The sequence below is a fragment of the Salminus brasiliensis genome, chromosome 9 (assembly GCF_030463535.1).
Source record: "Salminus brasiliensis chromosome 9, fSalBra1.hap2, whole genome shotgun sequence".
Classification (NCBI taxonomy): domain Eukaryota; kingdom Metazoa; phylum Chordata; class Actinopteri; order Characiformes; family Bryconidae; genus Salminus; species Salminus brasiliensis.
Genome location: NC_132886.1, coordinates 9,958,985 through 9,980,269, shown reverse-complemented (window position 1 = coordinate 9,980,269; position 21,285 = coordinate 9,958,985). Strand labels below are relative to the sequence as shown.

At 42.3% G+C, this 21,285-nt stretch overlaps 2 protein-coding genes across 4 annotated transcripts in view; both read right to left on the bottom strand.

The window, feature by feature from the left end:
- Window positions 1–2,083: 2,083 nt before the first annotated feature.
- Window positions 2,084–12,488, bottom strand: klc2 (kinesin light chain 2). 2 transcript variants are annotated; one of them, XM_072687351.1, is made up of 14 exons: window positions 12,066–12,488; window positions 8,880–9,141; window positions 7,971–8,274; window positions 7,370–7,586; window positions 6,997–7,186; window positions 6,735–6,908; window positions 6,423–6,522; window positions 5,947–5,996; window positions 5,757–5,824; window positions 5,192–5,300; window positions 4,919–5,065; window positions 4,127–4,251; window positions 3,981–4,038; window positions 2,084–3,328 (listed from the first exon to the last, which is right to left on the bottom strand). In XM_072687351.1, exons 2-14 carry the CDS (start codon window positions 9,105–9,107, stop codon window positions 3,245–3,247), a joined length of 1,854 nt encoding a protein of 617 aa, XP_072543452.1. In that variant the 5' UTR covers window positions 9,108–9,141; window positions 12,066–12,488; the 3' UTR covers window positions 2,084–3,244. The 2 variants fall into 2 exon arrangements, with proteins under 2 accessions (XP_072543452.1, XP_072543453.1); XM_072687352.1 differs by having other exon boundaries at window positions 12,235–12,488.
- Window positions 12,489–17,888: 5,400 nt separating this feature from the next.
- Window positions 17,889–21,285, bottom strand: part of LOC140562004 (phosphofurin acidic cluster sorting protein 1-like) — a 64,350-nt gene continuing 60,953 nt past the window's right edge. For both annotated transcript variants that reach the window (XM_072687349.1, XM_072687350.1), the window contains exon 24: window positions 17,889–20,858. In XM_072687349.1, coding sequence (XP_072543450.1) covers window positions 20,740–20,858 — 119 coding nt within the window. In that variant the 3' untranslated portion in view covers window positions 17,889–20,739. The remainder of the gene's footprint in view (window positions 20,859–21,285) is intronic.

The following is a 21,285-nucleotide window of genomic DNA, read 5'->3' as shown; positions in this document are numbered from 1 at the left end:
GAAATCAGTTCAGGAACAAATCGAGAGAACACAATTCATCCCTTACCCAAGATGCAGATGGTCAGCAAAGACATGTTTGGTATCGGAAACAGGCTTCTTTATGTTAATAATAATAATAAAAAAACATTAAAAAAGGAATAAATAAATAAATAAATTTGCTAGGCTAATGTTGCTAACAAGCACTGGACTTCACCAATCTCGCCTTCATAACTACCTGCTTAAAAAGGTCCCTCAACCCAATTACACTGCATCCAGATCTTCGTTTGTTTCATATAAACAAACTGATGTGGGTTAAAATACGATATATGATTTAAATCTGTCCACGAACACAAATAAAAACGCAGAGTCCCTAAATAAATAAACAATACACTAAATAATTTAGATTGAATAGATCTTAAGAAAATAAGTAAAGATATTGGCACATATTTAACAAGATAAGATAAAATTGGAGACAGTCCAACTCCAGCATGTTTACAAAACTGGCCTAGCATCTTTCACCGTGAACTAAAAAAAGAACAGATCAAATATCAAGCATGTCTTGGTTGACTGACTATGTCTGGAGTAAATGATAAATTATGTTCATTTGATTTTTCTGCTGAACTATTACCTTAAAAACAGAGGATTTACATTAAAGCATTTGGAGGTATATTTCTGAATGGAAAAGTAACAAATAGAAACCACATTAAAATCAGACAACAATCACATAAATTTGGCTTGAAAAGTGAAGCTTTTTTCTTTATTACTTTTGAACCTTTTATATGAAATATACAGGAAGTTGGCCCAATCACAACCGAAATCCATCTTTAAAGAAGAGCACATCAGTTCCGACCTCCTCTTTAACCCCCCGCCCCCAAAAAAAGCACAGAAAACCTGCATGGCCACATTCTGGGGGGAGCTGAACATCGCAGGTGATCCGATCCGATACTAGTGTTGTGAAGTGTGTGATAATGATGAACACTTGAAGCTGGGTAAGCAAAGCAGTTCTCAGAACAGGGTGAGGTTGTACCTTTATTGGCCTTCATAAAAAGCCAGCCTCCCACCCTGCAGAGTGTAGTGATTTTCCTGTAACGTGACCTCGACTCCTGGAGAGTTTGATGAATCAAACGCGTTAAAGGAAATTGGGGAAACTGCAGAGTGCCGCAAGGCCATGCTGAGCGAAACGGCGTTACACTGACAACTGAACACAGCGAGATACAGTTCAGTGGGCTGAGTGGGGGAGTGGGAAGGGCTAAAGCTGCTTTTCACCACTGATGCGTAAATACAGACGTTATTCTACAGACTCACCTGAGCCAAGACCCCAACAGCTACAAAGCAAGAGGCTCTTCCACATACGTGAGCATATTTGTGTGAAAACCAAATGCAGCAAGTTTCTACAGTCAACAATGGTTCCTACTTCTCCTAGCTGGTCCTCTCTTCTACCGTTCCTGGTCCTTCAACAGCCAACAGCACATTAACTTCCACTCTTAACACATTCACAGGTCCTTCCAAATAAACCTCCCTACTACCCTCATCACCTTTTGCCATATTCTAGGAAGGCGCAGCAACATTAACATTCGTCTATAAAGCTTGCCCCCTGCTGTACAGAGTTACAGTATGGCTAGGTACAACATGGGACTTCTATCGATCATATGTAGTGATCATTTTAATGAGTGCAGTGCAAGAGAAGTGTCATTTAAATTAAATGAAGTATGAACTTCCTCAGACGTGGCCTAACGACTACTAAGACATTCAGTTTAGTCTGTACTCAAGTGACCTGGCAGGAGCACTTTACCACGGCGAGCCACATCACAAATCACAAGCCAAATAAACACCAGAGCAAATGCTTGATTGGCCCCGTTTTTAAGACTTGCCAAATTTGGCTGGATGGCTGTGGATTCAACTCAATATCAAGTCCAAATAAGTGTAAAATACATCATTCGTATAAATAAAACAAAAAAAACAACTTTAATAAATCAGTAACCATGGAGATTTAACCGACTGTAACCAAGTGACTGGACCGATCCTTCAGCAGTACATAAAGTCAACTAATCTGGAGGTACAACAAGCTGGGTAAACCGTGGATCCCAAATAAAAGAGACACACATTTATACACAAAGTCCAGTTTTATAACATGATTTGGGACATTAGCTAGTACCAAGGAGTCAAAGGATAAGAACATCAAAAGCAACAGGTAAACACAACATGCCTTTCGTCCAGTTTCCATCTTCTAACCTGCCTTTCACAGCCAAAACAAAACAGCATTTTGAAAATGTAACACCACCATCAGCTTTCCAGTCACGTCCAATGAGATCCACCCACTTTCTACAGTGTAAACAAAACCCCTGTGTGCTATTTACAAAGAAGAAGAAAAAAAACAAAAACACAATAAATAATTTAAACCGGTATATACATAAAAAAGAAAATCAGAAGGCAAAAAGTGAGGTTTTACCAGTCATCACTACTGTTGTTTTTTTTTGCGTACTTTTCCCGTTCTTTGCATTTTAAAGTGGAGGCATTTTACTCACATTTTAAAAAAAGAAGATCTTTTTGTTCTGCTTCTCAAAGTGTTTACGTACCGCTCTATTGTGTTGTGATCTGAGAGTGTGTGTGTGTGGCGTTAGCATTCACTGCATCCATGCTATTACTGAAGTGCACACACTCATTTAGAGTTCTCCCTCCCTAAATAACATAGCTGATCACAGCTAATCATTAAGGTAAAACGATTAGAATTAATTACATACAGTATGCTTCTTGTATGATTTGTTGTTATAGGATGAGCTATTCTAATTTTTTTTTTCTTTTTAAATTTTCATCCATGCCATGACTGAGATGCTACTAGGTGTCTCCAGTGCAGACAGACATCCTGTGTAGAGTAAGCAGCATGCTGTATTGCATTAACCTGTATCAACAGATTAGAGCCTGGTCTAACACTGAAAGGAATATACAATGGACAATCACCACCAGCGGTGCAGTTCAGTTCAGCTGTGGACTCGGCTTAACCCGCGCGCAGGAAACTACACCTCTATCTGATTGTGTGTGTTAATAATTTGATCGACGTTAGCGTCATTTTACAGCGAAGCACACAGCTTTTTGGTAGCACACCAGCTATGTCAAACTAAAGATGCTTTTGCTTTTAAATGTGTTCCTATGAACATGTTTTGAAGAAGAATGACTTGGTGATGGGTTGTGATTATATTCCACAAGGCAAACAGCCTCTCCTCTTGGGTCCTCCCCTTTTCAGAGCCCAACCCTCCAACCTCACTCTCTATCCAATCAGGGAGCTGCGCCTTGAAAGGTCCACGTTGCTGGCACTCAGTCCTCTACATTCTGATAGGCCACTGTTTGCTTCCTGAAAATGTAATAGGAGTCAGATTAGAAATATGCAACAAAATAATGTATAATGGGTTGTACAGGTGTAAATCACTGGCCTCATGATTACAGTTACTTAGGAAATGACTCCTCAGGAAATCCCTAGTTACTTACTTTTAATAAATTTGATCAGTTTTTTTTTATTATTGTTGTGTTAACCAATTAACCCCCCCAAAAAAACAAACAAACAAAAACCAAAAACACCACTATACACACAAAAGCACAAATTCTCCATCTAAGAACTGTCATACCATTTGTTTAATGTAATTTATATAGAATTAATAATTACAATTGCAATTTAAACAACATTCTTCACATTGAGAGCATGCATTTTAATATTCCTACCATGAAGGAGACAGAAAAGCATGCTCAATAAATTTATGCAAATATAGTGTTCATATTTTGCCACTGCTAAGCTTGTAATCTTGTATCCCCATTTTTGAAGTTTCTCACTCTGGCAGTTGTTTACGCTGTGTCAAAAGGTCACAAATGGACCAACAGAAATTACTTATATTAAATAAATTTACATTGACTTTACATTTACATTGATTTTGTAGATACAAGGTTTTTTCGCAACACAGGCAACATATGTACACATGCTTGGTATTGTGTCTGTGTGCGTTTCTGCATACCTGTGAGGTCTCCTCTGCACTCTTGTTGAGGAAATTGAGAGAGCTTGCCCTCTTCATTCTTAAGTGCAAACAAAGATCTTTCAGTCAGTATCTCTAAACAACATAGGCATATATACTCTTCTGGCTATTTTTTTCTCCTGGCTCACCCTGGGTTGCGTGGTTCCTGTGGTCCACTGCCCTGCAGCTTCTTCACCAGCATCTCACTGCTACGCCTCAGAGCATCCCGGATCTTTCCGAAGGAGCCGCTCCGACGTAGAGAACCATTCCCGTCCTAAAGAGGAGATCCAGCAGATACAGCATGTTTAGCACCCTGCTTTTGTTGGAGTAACTGTCTATTGTCCAGGTAAGGCCATCTATTAGATTTTGGAGCATTGCTGTGAGGATTTAATTGTATTCAGCAATAAGACCATAAGAGGCTGAATGATCATCACACCTCATCTCCAAAGTACTGGATTGAACACCATCATTCCAGAGAACACACTTCCACTACTACACAGCTCAATGGCGGCAGGCCTTCTAGCCTTCTAGCCCATGCCAGGCATGGTACCAATATGTTCATGTCTATCTGTCCTATTCTATTGGCAATATTTCCCTACATGAACTAGACAAGCAATATGTACACTTACACAACTGTATCAGCAATAGGTGCGACTTGGGTGTAGCTGAATGCATTTTACATAAAGTGCAGTTTACACAGCAATAATTATTAGGGTATAAGCTACCATCACTTATTACGTTTTATTAGTCTCATAGCAAACTGCAAGACTGAAGACGTAAACTTTGTCTTGGCCAATTAGACAAGAAAGGGACAACTGTATACTAGTTCCTCTAGCTAATATTTTAGATTTGAGTCACAGAGCATTTGCAGAGTCTAAATATCTACTACACACAGAGAAATACATGCGGACAGACTACATAGAAACGGTTCAAGGACCAACCCCGTTCCATTCAGCCTCATCTCCCTCGTTGTCCCCCCGTTGACCCCCAGGACCATTCAAGCCATCTCGATTCTGCCGTCTGTCTCCACCAGGGACGCCATCCTTCAGCAATTCCACTACTTTACTCTGATTAATTGCATCTATGCCCTATAGAGACCGAGAGCAAGCATGGAACACTTTCATTTTTTCCAAAAACAAAAACAGTAGAAAAATGTAAAGTATTTAACTAAACTGTGTCACTAACTGTGCCAAAAAAAAGCTACATTAAATTACCTGTTTGCGATTCTTTGTAGCACATTCCTCTAGAGTCTCTGCAGCCTCTAACTTGCCCTGTCTGCGGTAAAGCGCCCCCAGGCTCTTCAGAGTATTTGTGACTGTGGGGCTGCACAGAACAGAGAGGGGGAAACACCACACATTATCTAATATGTAAGACAGGAAAGTGACATAACAGGTACTGGTGCTAGCAATAGTACCTCCAATTAACAGCTTCAAAATAATTTTAATATTCCACTGCCTGGAATTGGGAGAATAGTCTCCCAGTCATTGCCACTCGGGTCAGAACGCTGCTAACGCACTTTGTAACTTTGAAGCTGCACAAGACCTTTCGCCAGACCTGTGTAATGCTGTGTAACCCATGACAAATTTGAGCAAAATCCCAGAATATTACTCTAGCTCCTCAGCCCACATGCCTCAGATGTCAATTCTGTATCACTTAGCTTGCCAAAATATGCATATGTACAACTGTCCATGAATGGGGGGTCAAATCAGTGTATTTGTGGCAGTGGAGTAAAAGTGCACTGGAGCCTAAAGTAGTTGTTTCTCTGTGTGCTGCACTCACCTGTCCACCTTGCAGGCTTTGTACCAACTGCCATACTCGCCATAGGGACCAGATTCCTTCTTCTTACCCTGTTCCAACATGAAAGAGGGTCATATTGTCTAGTTGGTATATTGCATAAAGCAGAATTGGTCTTAGTATTGGATTTATTACAATCAACAGGCTTCAAGTGATGGGTGGTCTTTGCACATACCTTGCTCTCCTCTCTCTCCTCTGCATGCATCCAGATGGGCTTGTTGTCATCTACAGAAAGGAAGGAACAAATGGCAATTTTGATGTGCTAATTCATTTGCATTTAATCCACATTATAATATATGTAAACAGAGCACACTATCTAATGGTTAATACGTAGTATTAGTAGGCAAATTTGCTAAACACAGGATTTAGCTCTTCTCTATACAAGCCCATGTTCTTACTATAATGAGCTTGTGTGTTTAAATAAGTACATGCTTGCTAATCAAGTCAATTACAGGTCGGATCTTTGCTGCGAGTAAATGTTTGAGTGGCTTAAAGGTTTGTCATGTGGCCAAAAGAATGTCTAAGCTCATCCGTGCGAGGCAAGCCAGGCATGACTAGTCTAGAGCCACAATCCTCCTGTGAACCATTTCCAAGTATTTCTTCTACTAGCTTATTTCTGTTTTAGGTGAAGTCAAAAGAGAGTATGCTTACTGTTAACGGATCCAAACTGTTTCTCATGTGCACGTGTCAGGATCTCCTTGTATAGAGCCTCTGCATCCTTAAACTTGCCCTGTTTCAGGTAACATGTTGCCTGAAAGAGTCAAAAGGAAACGCAGTATGGGCTTAATTGGTCACCATTCCCAGATATAACAAATCATAGTCTTATTTGGATTTATTATGTACTGTGATCATTCTGCAAAACAACATTTACTGTAGTCAATTTAAATATTTATTTGCTCAAAATGACCATCCAAGCTGAAATCACATCAGCTTATATTACTGGAACTGGAGTACTGCCCTCACCAGATTGTTCTTGGTCTTGGCCACATTGGGGTCATCAGCCCCCAGCTTGCTCTCATAGATCTCCAGGGCTCTGCGGTAGTAGTACTCCACCTCTTCATACTTGCCCTGGTTCTGACACAGCAGTGCCAGGTTGTTCAGCTGTTTAGCCACATCTGGATGGTACTTCCCCAGAACCTGCAAAATCACACACATACAAATGTACGTATAGCTCATTTGCTGGTATACATACAGGAGTTATGACCTTTCTTGAAAACCCCTATACCTTCTCTCTAATCTCCAGCGCCCTCTTGCAAAGAGGTTCAGCCTCCTTGTATTTGCCACGTTTGCCGTACAGGACAGCCAGGTTGTTGAGGGTGGCAGCCACAGCAGGGTGGTCCTTCCCCAGTGTCTTCTCACGGATTGCTAGGGCGTCATTCAGCAGGTGAGCCGCCTCTTTGTACTTATTCTGATCCCTACAAAGAAAGACACGGCTGTAATCCTGTAGATCACCACACACTGGCCCATAAAGTCAGAATCAGTCAGAGTCAGTCTTCAATGTCCTTTTATTCTTTTTGGTCAAAGAGGCCCTTCTCTACTGAAAACATTTGGTGCATTCTGAAATTTACCACCTGAAATCGTCTCCATACTGCACTGACCTGTAGACGAGGGCAAGAATGTTGAGCATGGTGGCGACGTCTGGGTGGTCATGGCCTGAGGTTTTCTCCAGGTCTTCCAGAGCCTGCTTACAGAGCGGCACAGCTACCTCATATCGGCCTTGAGAGGCATACTGAATCACCAGGTTGTGTAGAGTTCTGAGCCGGGCCGGGATCTCGTAGCCTCCCTGCTGCGCTGCCACTTCGCCACTAGGCTGGGCTGGACCAGGCAGAGAGCAGAAAACAGGCTCACTTTAACTAACTTTACACTGCATGATTCAACTGCACTGATTTTAGATTGACAGTTAAACTATAATATTCAAAAAAGTAGATATTGTTTATTAAAATACAGAGCTAACTACATGGGGAAAGCTTGGTACTATACTTCCTGTCTACAATGCACTACTGTGTACATAGTTTATTCAATAATTGAAATTTCAGACTTCTTATAGATTTCTTAGAGTCATAATCGAACTGAATCACTGTGAGGTCCAAGCTTAAGACACTTACTTCTCCCATTCCTTGATGTAAACAAATGCTCAGACTTATATAAAGACCTACAAATATAAAGACCTACACTGAACAGATCGTCTCTTCTTCTTACCTGGTCCCTGGTCGTCATCGTTGGGGAACAAGTCGTCCAGGTTGTCCTTCTCCTTTTCTCCAGGCTTCTCCTCAGACGGAGAGGCGTCGTCGTCAAACTTACGGATCTGGTTCATGAACTCCAGGTGTTTTTTCTCCTCCTCTAGCTGTGCCACATTCTGCTCACTCTTCTGCAGCTTGTGCTGTGTGTTGGCCAGCTCATCCCGCAGCCACTGGTTCTCCTGGCATAGCCTGCGCACCTGCGCCCGCAGCTTCTGCTTCTCCGACTCTACAGCGCTCAGATGACCAGACAGGGCAATGATCACCTGCGGGGCACAGATCCACTTAACGTTATTCCAGCTCAACATATTGATACATAATTTCACAATACTTCAATATATCGATGTTCTGACTCCCCTCATTAGTGTGAAGTGGACTTCTGCCACATAAGGAACATGCACTATGTCCTAGTTTTTGTGGACACCCCCTTCTAATGAATTCTGCATTCAGCTACACTAATTTGCACACACGGCTGACATAGACATGCAAATGCACACACACAGCCAATACAATAGGATTCTCTGGAGCAGATAACCATGAACCTATTGGCATCATGCCTAATGCCAGGCATGGGCTAGAGAGGTATAAAGCCTCCCAGAATTGAGCTGTGGAGCGGTATTCTCTGGAATTATTTGTATTCCACCCAATTCTATTGGGATGAGGTGGGCTGGTGATCACCCAACATTCTGACCTCACTAACGCCCTTGTCGCTGAATGTAATCAAATCCTCACAGCAGTAGAAAGCCTTCCCTGGACAGAGATAGTTACTCCAACAAAAGAGGGATAAACGCTTCCTCTTGTGTCATCCTGATAATCCTACCCCATAGACAGATAGTTCTTAGTTATGTGTGTGTGTCAGCTGTGTGGTTACCTGTGCCTCTCCCAGGCCCAGCTCGATAGCCTCCAGGCTCTTTCGGAGCAGGCCGGATTTCTCTTGTGCGGCAGGGGGCTGGGCACAGTCCAGCAAGGAGTTGAGGAGCTGCGCATGTTCTCCTCGAAGTGTCTCCAGACCCTGCATCACTGCCTTCGTGTTCAGCACAATCTCATCCTGAGTGAGTCTCTCCAGAGCCTCCTCCCTTGGGTACACCATGGTGGACATCGTCTGGGAACAGTCAGCGCCCAGTCACAAACAGCTAAGAGGACACAGAGGGAGTAGGAAGATTATTATTGTAGCTTACTAGCAAGAAGCAGATAGTTTTACACTTGTGTTTATGTGCATTTCCAAGACTCCAAGACAATTTTCTCCTAACCCCAAACAGTCATGGCTATGATATTAGTTTGACAGCTCCTCTGCAAAACCAAAGAAGCTAAACGCATTTCTGCTTTGAGGCCCACGCTTCCCAGAACTGGATTCAGTGGTCCTCTGAGGAATATCACTTCAAAATGAACACAAAGACTCATCCTCTAATCTCAGCCCATACGCATCAAGCCTGAGGGTGGGCGTGCCAATCCTAGCTGTACTCATATTAAATGTAAAACGTCAGAAGAAAGACAGTTTCCAGACCAACGCTTTCACACAGCGAAACAGCATTACTGAACGCCAGGAGAACTCCATTAGTGACCGTGCTACATTACCATCGATCTCCTCTGACCGCTTATTGCCCTTGAGTGCCAACAGCTCCTCTTCAGGACACCTAAAAAGCCACTCAGCAGATCTATGACCTCTTGGTCAGCACCGAGCGCACTGCATCATGCACACGGATGCGACGGAGCACAACGTGGCTGAACCCTGGACATTTGAGCCTGAATCTGTTACACAACAACCTTTAATGAGACTGTTTGTATTAGTTAGTCATGAAGGCCTGCTGCTGCTGCTGCTCAGTCAGTTCTGTTAAAATGTAAAAAAATTAAGCAGTTTCAGGACTACACTGCAAGACAATGCATGGTCCAGTGCAAGCTCGGATTCAATGATCTATTCCTACTTGAGCATCTGCATCTTTGACAATCTTATCCTAACAAATAAAGCTACATCGTTGTAAATATCCTGTATGTCCCTGCTGTCCAATGAAAAACAGGTACCATTTTGGTCTGATTTTTGTTTTCTCCATGGTTTAAACCCTGTAGCTGCATTGGACAGCGACAACTGTCAATTTCTGTAAGCTGTGATTTCACCAAGACAAATTCCTTGTCCATAAGAGCAAATCTAGTAAGAAATAGCACAGGAAAATTGGAACTATTAAACATTCATAACAGTGTATTGACCTCCCTCAAGAACCTCTCATTGACTATCCTTCATGGAAGTCACTGCTATTGATTAAAACTCAGATGCCAGTCTAATTTCGAATGTATTGCACATTTGTACTATACAAAAACCACAATTATGAACACCATTACATATCAAACTTCAAAACGTGTGTACTGCTGCCCCTACTATTCTGCAGCTTATGAAATATTCCTAAGAAGGATTCGAAGTGCGTCATTCAAGAAACACACATTTCAAGGAAGCTGTTTCCTTGTACTGGGTTAAAAATTAAAGGGAAGGTGGATTGTCAGCTGCTTTGTTTTCCACCAAAGACAAACAGCAGTCCAGTGCACAAATTCATGCCAATGGGACGTGAAGATGCCAGTTTCCAGGGGGCATCACTGACCTCATCCTAGTGTAAACAACGGAGAAAAAAGTACATGTAGTTGTGTGAGCTTTAATGCCTGATCATTTGCCACTAGTTCTGACAGTACCAAGAAATTCCTCTCTTTGCATATTGCAGAAAGCCCCTGGAGCAAAGAAAGTAAGGGACTCAAGAGCCTAACAGTGGCAGCCATGCTACCATATCCCTGGAGCAGAGAGGTTAAGGCCTCGCTCAAGAGCCCAACAGTGGCTGCTTGGGTATCAAACCCACAACCCTGTATTCAATAGCCCTGTGTACTAACCACTATCCCCTAAAAATATCCAGCAATAATGGAAACACTACCAAGAACCAGCTCTGATACTGATGGAAGTGTTATATAACCTGGTCTCTGGATGCCAGAAAGATCAGAAATCAGTCACTGGCATTCGAGTTTCACCTTTCAGGCACCAGGTGGCGCACTGTTAAAACCTCCTCCACCCCCACCCCGTGTATTCACTGCAATGCAGCAAGAGGAGAGAGCCTGTTACCTCCATCAGATGGAGCAAGATGCTGAACAGGGCAGCTCACTTGGCTTTACAGTCCCATACACGAAGTAAACTTCAGGGCTCTGAGCATCTTTTAATAACAACAACAACAACTAATGGAGAGGATATAGGGTTAGCTAAAATATATAGAAGCAGCTAAAGGTGACCGTCAGGACACCACAGAGACACAATTCATGAAAAAAACAGAAAATAAAACAAACCCTATTTGAACCCAAGACTTTACTAAGCTTGATTCGGCCTTTCTGTCAAATTATCCGTTCCACCTTAAATCCTGCAGCAGTTACGCACAGGCGCCGGCGCAGCTTTACCATGCACTCAACACGAAATTTTAAGGTGGAACGGCAGTAATACAAAATCAACCATAAAGCTGACAAAAAAGCAAGCTAAATCAACCATCATTAGAGTGGACATCCTGTAGTTGAGAGGAACGTGTTTAAGCAGTTTGTTGAGCTCAGCAAGCTTCAATCCCAGCCTTGGTTAGTGTGGGTTAACGTTATACAGGGGTGTGAATGCGTTGCGTCCGAGCTCAGCCTCAACACCAACACATGTGAATGGCGCATCGCGAATTCAACGAAATACAGCCCGACCTTTAAGCTGTTTAAGGTTCTGGTTTAGTCAGGAGTATTACAGCCCCCCCAGCTCTTGTATCATCGGGATGAAACGCTTGACACCGGGAGGATGCGATCACTTTCGAGCCAGCTAGTGTTTTTAGCCTGGGAGCTAACCTACCGCTAGTCTTCGTCACTGTATTTGGACAAAAGCCCGGCCGGGATGCCCCGCTTGCATCCCTGTCAGTCATTCAGCGATGTAGGATTAAACAACACGTATAAAATAGACGAGATAGAGCAATAAACCGCCTGAAATGACAGGCTTAAACGACCTGGCTTAATTATTCTGTGACATTAAACGGGACAGGTCTGTTGTAGCGATGTAGCCCCATCTTACCTTCTTCGCGGACACAGATAGCTAATCAGTTCCGGGCGTATTTTGCTGCTTTCCGAAAAAATATAAACCCTCCAAACACAATATTAAATATTTCTGAGGTGAAAGAAAACAAATTCCGACTGAAGCATCGCAGCTAAGCAGGCTAAACGATAACGGCTAACGGACGTACCGCTCGTCCGCTGGCAAAATGTATCCGACTCTGCAGTGCCGGTTCGTTCAGGACACGAAAGGTAGGTAGTAGCTATAGCTAAATCAGCTCGCTAGCACTAGCTATACATCTCCAGTCCGTCCATCCATCCATCTTCGTCTGTTTTCTGATATTAACTAGCTAGCTTCAGTTTACAGTGGCCGGCCCAGACGCGTCTCCCTGCCAGAGCGCTAGCTGTGTGCGTCTGTGTGCCTAGCTAGCTATATAACCAACCGCCAAGGACGGCCGAGGGAGCATGCGCGCAACGACTGTGCTCCAATATACACCCTTGTGCCCTGCCTAGAACGCCGAGCGAGTGCATTCGATGCTTAGATTCGACTGGCTAACTAAGCGGCCTCGTTAGGACACAAGTACGCGTATTGGAGCGCGACCACCGTGTTTCGTTAAAATGTAACGGTTTGCTACTGCTCTGCTATTAAACCGCTTATTTAATGCTAAATTATAATGTAGGGATTGCCAGAATACAGATATTTCATTCAGTAGCAATAGTAGCTTAATTTAATAGCTTAATTTAATGGGAAATTTACTCCTGGCTATGCACCAATCAACCATAACATTAGTATCTACCAGGTACCAGCATTGATTATCTATCTTAATTGATACAAAAATCTGTCAAGGGGTGGGATATATTAGACAGCAGGTGAACAGTCAGTTCTTGGAGGTGATGAAGGTGTTAAATGCAGGATAAATAAGCAAGTAGGGGTCTGAGCCACTTCAACAAGAACCAAATTGCGATGGCTAGATGACTGGGTCCCTTGTGAGGTGCCCCCCGGTGTGCAGTGGTCAGTGTGCTTTTGATGTGCCTACCAAAAGTGGTCTGAGGAAGGACAACCAGTGAACCAGCGACAAGGTCATGAGCACCTGTTTACCAAGTTTATTGATGTGATCCATGGAGGCCCAACCTCACAACTTACAGAATGACCTCCTCCAGAGGTCTTGCTGAGCCCACTCCTCGAATGGTCAGATCATTATTAGGCAGGTGGTGCTAATGTTATGCTGAAGCCCTGCATGGTGGTTGAGCTCCAGGCCCAGGATTGGGCACCCCTGCATTATTAAACTGTGCAGTTGTAAGGTCAAGGTGCATGTATTTGTCACTGTACAGCGAAATGTACAGTTAATTTAACCCATCTGTGGTAGTGAACACACACACACACACACACACACACACACACACTAGTGAACTAGGGGCAGTGAGTACACACACACCCAGAGCGGTGGGCAGCCAACTCCAGCGCCCCGGTAGCAGAGAGGGTAAAGGGCCTTGCTCAAGGGCCCAACAGTGGCAGCTTGCCGAGCCCGGGAATCGAACCCACAACCCTGTTATCAATAGCCCGGCACTCTGCACATGTTTTTCCTTTAGACCAGAAGATTTAGCATCAAAATAATGAATAAATATATATATTTTCATTCAGAAAAATTACATTTACCTTGGACTTTTCTGATCTACTTTCTATCAGGGTCATTCAAACCACTGTGGTGATGGAAAAGGGTAAACTGGATATTTTGCTGAGTTCCAGCTCTAGGAACTGAGCTTGTTAGAGATTGTACTGAGATAATATTACAAAGAAATAATAACTGCGCTTTTCAGATGAACATCAAATTATATCCCAAAGCAGACGTGACACAGTTCCTGTGAAAACATGAAGAGGACGCTGAAGGCGGAGTACAAATAAAGTGTGTTTATTAAAAAAAAAAAAAAATGAGCACTTTCAGTTTATATCCCACACATTACCCCAAAGACAACTGAATCATGAAAAAGCAGTACTACAAAACATGTTGAATAAAAAAAAATAACAATAAAAGAACTTAGGTTCATATTACAAGCACTTCTTAAGATATGTACAAGCGTTGTTGATTCTTTTTTATAGGCAAAAGGCAAACGGCTAAAGACTGCTAAAACAAACAAGTGCATGTGCAAAAATACTCTTTTCATCCACAAGCTCGGCCTCTCCCTCCGTAGCAACAGGCTTTGTGCCAAATATGAAAGAGTGCTATTCTACCACACCGATCAGCTGGGCCTTGGGGTTTTAGCTTTAATCAAAATGTTGAGCGCAAAAACCAAAGCTTGTGGAATTCAAGAAACATGTTCTCTCAATATTAACATGAGACTCCAATAGAAAGACTCTCATAAAGGCCTGATTTACTAAAGCAAGTTCTGGGATTATGAGAAATGTCACTCTTCATGGAGGCCAGATGGACAGACCGGGTGGTCGATAATATCAGACAATACTGACTTGGACCTGCAGTTTTATCGATCTCTTCAAAAATCTGAACTTTTTGTTTGTGTCATTTATGATCTTCTCATAACCAGTCAGAGGAAATCAGCTGAGTTAATTAACGGAACATAGCCAAGCGTTCTAGGTAGCACCTTTAGAGCTACAAGACTTTCTTACTTATTCAAATATTTTGAGGTTTTGCTGTTTAGGTTTAAGAAATTGGACAATCTGTAACAGACGGTCGTAGTTCACAGTCTAAACTGTTTAAAATGTCTAATACTGTCCGATATCATCAGTTATCAGAATTATTTGCCCCTAAATATCATAGAAAAAGAAAAGAAAAAGCCCCATCAGTCAGATCCGCGGCTGCAGTCCAGATTCTGCTGACTTTAGTAAATCAGGCCTTTCAGGTGGAGTGGGAAACAGACAATCTGGGATGTACAAATGCCTCATATCTGATCAGTGTGCTCGGAATTCCACTGTTTTGTTCAATAAGGAAAACCTAACGGTCACATCACACGAAACACAGATTACGATTACTGGGCCAAGGCCAGACACAAGCCAGGCATCATAACAGACTTGAGAACAGCACAGAGACAGAGACAGAGAGAGAGACAGAGACACAGAGACACAGAGAGAGATAAACACACACTGTCAACATTCAGACCACCAGAAGGCGGCAGCGCCGGCAAAGACGGCACAAAACGAGACCGCGTTGCGGTTGGAAATGGAATGAAATGCATATCCGTCTCTGCTAAGATGTTTTTGCATTGTAACAGGTAACAGTAGAGGAAGTGGCCATGCTTGACAATCCCGATTACACCCACAACAACACTGACCGACGGCCTCCGTCTGATGTCAAATGTAACAGCTGAGACATTTTGGCAGTGACATTTTCTGTCGTCTAACGTCCCCTCGGTTCCCTTTGTCGTGACAAACAACCCCACTTATCACATTTTCCATACGTTTAAACAAAGAGAGAAAGAAAAGCTGAACAACATCGGGTCATTTATAAAAATCTGGGTCAACACGGCTGCGCTGGATCATACTAAACAGAGGGGTTATGCATTACAAGCAAACGGACAATTCTATGGAAAGGATTTTGCACAAAGAATCTCAGCTTCCAACATGTGAATCATTCACACCAGCGCTGCACGATATACACATCCCGTAATTCAGTACTGTACTTTTATTTTTTATTAATTGAATTTTTTAGCCTTTATCTCCCAATTGGTGCTGCCAATTAACCCACCTGTGCTCCCCCAAGCACTAGCAATGCACCCGACTCTAGGAGGGTAAGGACTCAACACACGTCTCACCCGAAAAACGCAAAGCCAGCCACCACCTTCTTTCAAACTGCCACCCATGCAGCACTGCCGGGCAGCCGACACGCTCAGAGGAAAGCGCCGGTACCCAGCACGGCCACACCAGCTGACGCCTGTTCCAGCCAACATCACTTAAGACACATGAAGGGAGAGAGGGCGCCATCTACCCACCCAATTGTGCTCTCTTGGACTCCAGCCACTGATGGCAAAGTGGAATCTCTCGGGATTCAAAGTCAAGAGACCCCCAGGTCCTAGTGGGAGCACATTAGACCGCTGAGCCATTCAAAGCCCCCGGTACTGTATTTGTGATGTATATGATTAAAGATGGGCCTGTGTTATATTTGACCAAGATAAGTAACACCTCTAAATACTCAAAGAAGCTCATCTGCAACACCCAAGATCACTTTTACCACACAATTTAAAAAGTGTTTAATGTTGTGAGGTGTTTGCAGCAGAGCAACTGCCAGGTTCATATAATGCAAATAAAAAGTAAAAGACTGAGATTGAGAAGGTTTTGTGTGACGACACAGATATACTGTATTAAAAAGGCAGATACTTCAGTAACAAATAGGTTCAGATTAAGGTACGGGCAGGCGATATGAAATCTGCACAATACAAGATATGTCATTATTTTGATATCTAAAAATTGGACCAAAAAAAGTGGTGGTGCATTTAAAATGTTATTAAAAATGATAAGGATAAATGATATTTATGCAGCATTTGATAGACTGTACTGCACTAAGGCCAATTAACCAGGACTGATTTTACACCCTTTACACTCTAACAAAACATGCAGTTGGACAGTGGACTTATATCCACAATATACTCAGAGAAGCTTATTGTAAGGTATCTCTGCATCTCCCTGCTCAGTCCAGATTAAGATAGGTTGATTTATTATTGTTTTTAATTTTTTTGCACATTTCATATTTGATGTGGTCATTTTCTCCACCACTGTGGAGATCACCATGATGGTCTTTTCTGAGATGATCATGGGTCAAATTCAGCCTGAAGGGTTCATAACAGGCTCCCAGACAAGACAGAATTATTGATGGCCTGGTCTGACTCAAGATCTGAGCAAAGATCCCAAAGGGACCAAGCAGCTGGAGCCTGGCAGAGCGTCTGCTGAAGTTCAGACTATCAGCCTTGACCACCCCCCCCCCCAAAAAAAAAAAAAAAAGTTAATAAATCAAATATTGCCCAGAAGAGATTTTAATGTAAGACTATTATAAGATGGTTCCTTCCTTTTCAGACAATTGTACTTTGTTATTCTGATTATCTGGCTTGTATTAGATCTACATGCCATTGGGCAGTCACATTATAAACAGTCATTTATGGAAATTCACACAGGAAGAATAATCTGAGGGTCTGTAACTGAATCATGGCTTATTGTTATTTTTATGAAAAGTACTGAGCAATCTGAATCATGCAACTGATATTTTGGGCCATGTGCTGGCTGTATTTGGCGAGTTATTACGTCAGTGGGAGGTGGTAACAGGTGCTGTGCAATGAATCATTTAGTAGCAAGTCTGGGCATTGGCAAGCTGCGTGGGCTTTGTGCAAAACCTGCTAAAATATAGAAAAAAAGAAAAGTAAAAAAAGAAAACTAAGAATGATAAGGCAGCATTAAAAAAAACCCACACTGCTGCTTAATGACTACCAGGAAAAATATCTAACACACACACATTTTAATTGACCCTTTTGAACGGTAACACAAACTCTGTAGTAATACTTTTGCCACACAAAATTTACCCTGACTTAGACTCAATTTCAAAAGCTTTCAGTGGTTCGAATGCAATGCATTGACACAAACCCCATAATCCCCCCCCCCCATAAAACACACGGTGTCATTTTCCTGCACTACCTTAAACAATGAATTATCTGCATTTAAGTGGTCAGCCAGCAACGATGCAATCTCATGTAAGTGTGTGTGTGTGTGTGTGTTGATACAGGGTCGGCATACTGTTCAGAATTTACACCACAAAAAGTCTGAAAGTAACGCACATGCTCACACAAACCGACATACGAAAACCAACACTCGTCACTCTTACAGTGGCACGACATTAGTTCATAGATATTGTTCGTTTGTTTTTGTTTTTTTTCATAACCACAGTTCATACACTACATTTTTTTGTCACCTTAACACCGACGAATACACCTCACACACGTCCTAGACAAAATAGAACATCACTTTAGTAAAACTGCCTCTGACTACAACGACCACGTAGCAGCTTAGCAGGTAAAGGGAGACTGGAGCTCCAACACTCTGACTGAAGATCAGCATCAGCTCTCTGCTCTTCCTGTTAAAAGTCTCCGATTAGGAGTGGTGACCTGATCCCCAATCTGCTCATATAAACAAACAAAAAGATGTTCCACAGTTTAATATGTGATTCTTGACCAGCTTTGAGGAAACACACACCCTTAAAAGTAAAGGTTTTAAAGGTTCTTTAAACTACAACAATCTGGTTCTTCTATGGTCTCACTCAAAGAACCACTAGCAGCACCTTTATTGTTAAGAGTGCGTACTAAAGGCTGCTTGGAGTGGAAACTATCTCCATGAAAAAGAAGTGTTTAAAACCTCTGGAGGAGTCTAAAAAAGTTAAAAGTTAAATCTCATGGAAAGATCAATTTTACACAAACTTTCTAAATCAGTGTTTCTCCAACTGGTCCCCACGGACCCCCAGACCTTTGATATTTTTGCTATATCCAAGCTCACAACACTCCTAAACCAGGTTAAGAACACTGGTACAGGTGTGTTCATAAAAAAACATGGACCAACAAAGAACCCTGAGAACCAGCTGGAGATCTACTGTCCCCAGTGATGCCCAGTGTTGAAAAGTCATGAAGAAACCTTCTTGTGCTTGGAAAGGTTAACATTTTTAGGTTTCTTAAGCATCAGTCCCAATCTTCAACACTACTGCTGCTTTCATTTTGCTTAAAAAAGCCAAGTTTGCTTCATTTTATAGTTGCTAAGCCACATTAACATTTTTTGATTTCCAGGCCAGAGTTAGTTTAGCCTGTACCCACCACACCACTGATATGGTGGTCAGCCTACACTCAAAATGAAAGGTGTTATAAAGGGCTGTAATGTGCATTCGAAGAACCCTTTAAAAGGTTTAAAGAGGTGGATGTAAAGGTTTTTCACTCTTCTTCACGTCTCTTTTACTAAAATCGCTTCTTATGGAGCCAAAAACGGTTCTTCTATGGAATCGCTCAAGACCCAGTTTTGATTTTTAGGAGTGTGTTTTGACTGGGGTAACTAATTATTTATTTATTTTAGACTCCAAAAAGACACATTACATCTGTCCTCTAAAATTCATTGGCCATAAATGTTATTTGTGTGAGGAACCAATAAAAAAAGAAAAAGCCATGGTATTTTAGATGGTATTGTATATTAGCAATGTGCTTCGGATATGACTGTTTAATTAAAAATGTCTAAATATTAAATATTAAGTCCTGATACGCTGAATTCAAACTAGAACTAGAAATGTCTAATAACTGCCAATTCACTGAATGATTCCTAGCGATTCGTTCTTAGGGAATGTTTAACTTCCGTCTGCCTGAATCCTCATGAAACAGAATCACATGTTAAACTACAGACTTGTGGAATATTTCTTTAAAGGGATAGTTCAAACGGCAGCTCCTTCATTGTACAGATGAACTATAGCTTTAAACGGTGTTTTCTTTTCCAGATTTGTTTATGGACTTCATCAACATTGTTCTTCGGAAGAAAATGTGTAAATGTGTATGTAAGAGAGCGAATGTAGGGTAAATGCATAGCTTCCAACAACCAGTAGGGCTCCAGCCCAGAGCTCCCTGCTTGAAACGGCCCAAAATGTCCTGAAGATTCTCAAAAGAACAACTGACAGAATGATGACCTGCTCGTTTTGGTAATGCGAATGTGAATTACACAGGCTTTTACCTTCCATATGACGACCTTAATCTACCTCAGCCCTTTCAGAGTTCACATGTGACCATATTCCCTTATGAATTCTCACCTATGGGACGACCGAGGTCTGTGGAGTGTTGGTCGTTGTGATTAAAACCATGCTGCTGACTTTGTGTGAGACTGCTTGACGATAAGCTGTGTTTACATTCTGATTGGCCAGTGTGATCTTTGGAGATGTGGTTTATGAGGAGAGAAATAAAACCTTTGATTGAGCTACATACATTTTCTAAAAAGGGCACTTTTCCAAAGCACTCATATAAGAACTAAATAACTGAAAGCTCCTATAAAGACACAAACGCTTTAACTAATGTACAAAACAATGAAAACCTCACAAAATTAGTCCATGAGTAAACCCCAGTGTCCTCCTCAAGCTTCTACAGACTGAACTGAACTGAAAAAGGCATAGCTGCAGGTGGCTAACTGTAGCTGCACGGCTCCACACATGCACAAGTACATAAGTTGCATAATAACACGAATTTTACTAGTGGGCTGTGGGTGCTGTAGTTTAAGACATGCAGATCAGAGCCTAACAGCACAACTGGTTGATTCTGTTGTATCGACTCTGACGGTGAGGCCAATTATGTTAGCATTGCATCAATGAGGTCAAAAGGTCACGTTAAGGGTCGTTTTTTTGGATGTCCGCTTTTGTCATGCTGTCAGACGGGAATATGATCGTTGTTGGCAGACTGAAGGTGTCTGCCGTTTTGCTTGTGCTTCTTCCCCACAATGTGGTGCTCTGGGACCTTTTTTTTTTTTTCAATAAATAAAAGTGACTAGCGCCATTAAAAAGTACATCTCAGCCTCCAACGCAAACCCCTGCATCGCCACCTACCCCCAGCAGGAGGAAACGAACGTTTAGGGCCGATTCCCTCCTCACAACTGTGCTACACTTGGCCAGCGTTCTGATTGGCAGGGACTGTGTGCAATAGGGCGAAGGCTGCAGGGTGAAGGGGTGGTGTTGGAGGGCGAGTGGGTGGTCCTAGGAGGGCGGTTTGCTGTAGCCGAACAGTCCGACTGGGAGGTACTTGACATGTGTTGGCCACTGAGCTGCAAGCTGGAAGAACTTTACATCGTTCCACTCCACACCATCAATCGACACTGTAGAGAGAGAGAGAGAGAGAGAGAGAGAGAGCAAGCGTGAGAGGAGAAGTCAAGTTATGTCAAATGTATGATGTTGTTGCACAGTAGCTTTACAGAATATAACACTAAAAGAGGCAAAGCAATAAAACATAGACTCCCAAATGAGGAAGCTGAAGATCACAGTGGCAAGAAAAGCGCTGGAGGAAGAAATCTAGAGAGGGACCAAGACACACAACAGAGGACCCATCCTCCTCTAGTCTACTCTAATACACTTATAAATACGCATGGGTGTACCGACAATCATGAAGAAAGGGTATTAAAGAGAGTGCAAGGGAAGGGAGGCAGGCAGGAAATTAAGTTAAGCAGGAAAGCAGGCAAGAAGAAAGGAAGGCAAGCAGGAAGGAAGGGAGGAAGGCAAGAGAGAAGGAAAAAGACAAAGTAAGAA

What these genes read in the sequence shown, in the direction of transcription:
- klc2 (XM_072687351.1), bottom strand. Translation starts at nt 9,107, where the DNA reads ATGTCCACCATGGTGTACCCAAGGGAGGAGGCTCTGGAGAGACTCACT. An exon ending in CGATGACGACCAGGGACCAG is followed by an intron (nt 7,587 to 7,970) that starts GTAAGAAGAAGA and finishes TGCCTGGTCCAG; the next exon opens with CCCAGCCTAGTGGCGAAGTG. An exon ending in AAAGCCTGCAAGGTGGACAG is followed by an intron (nt 5,301 to 5,756) that starts GTGAGTGCAGCA and finishes TGTTCTGTGCAG; the next exon opens with CCCCACAGTCACAAATACTC.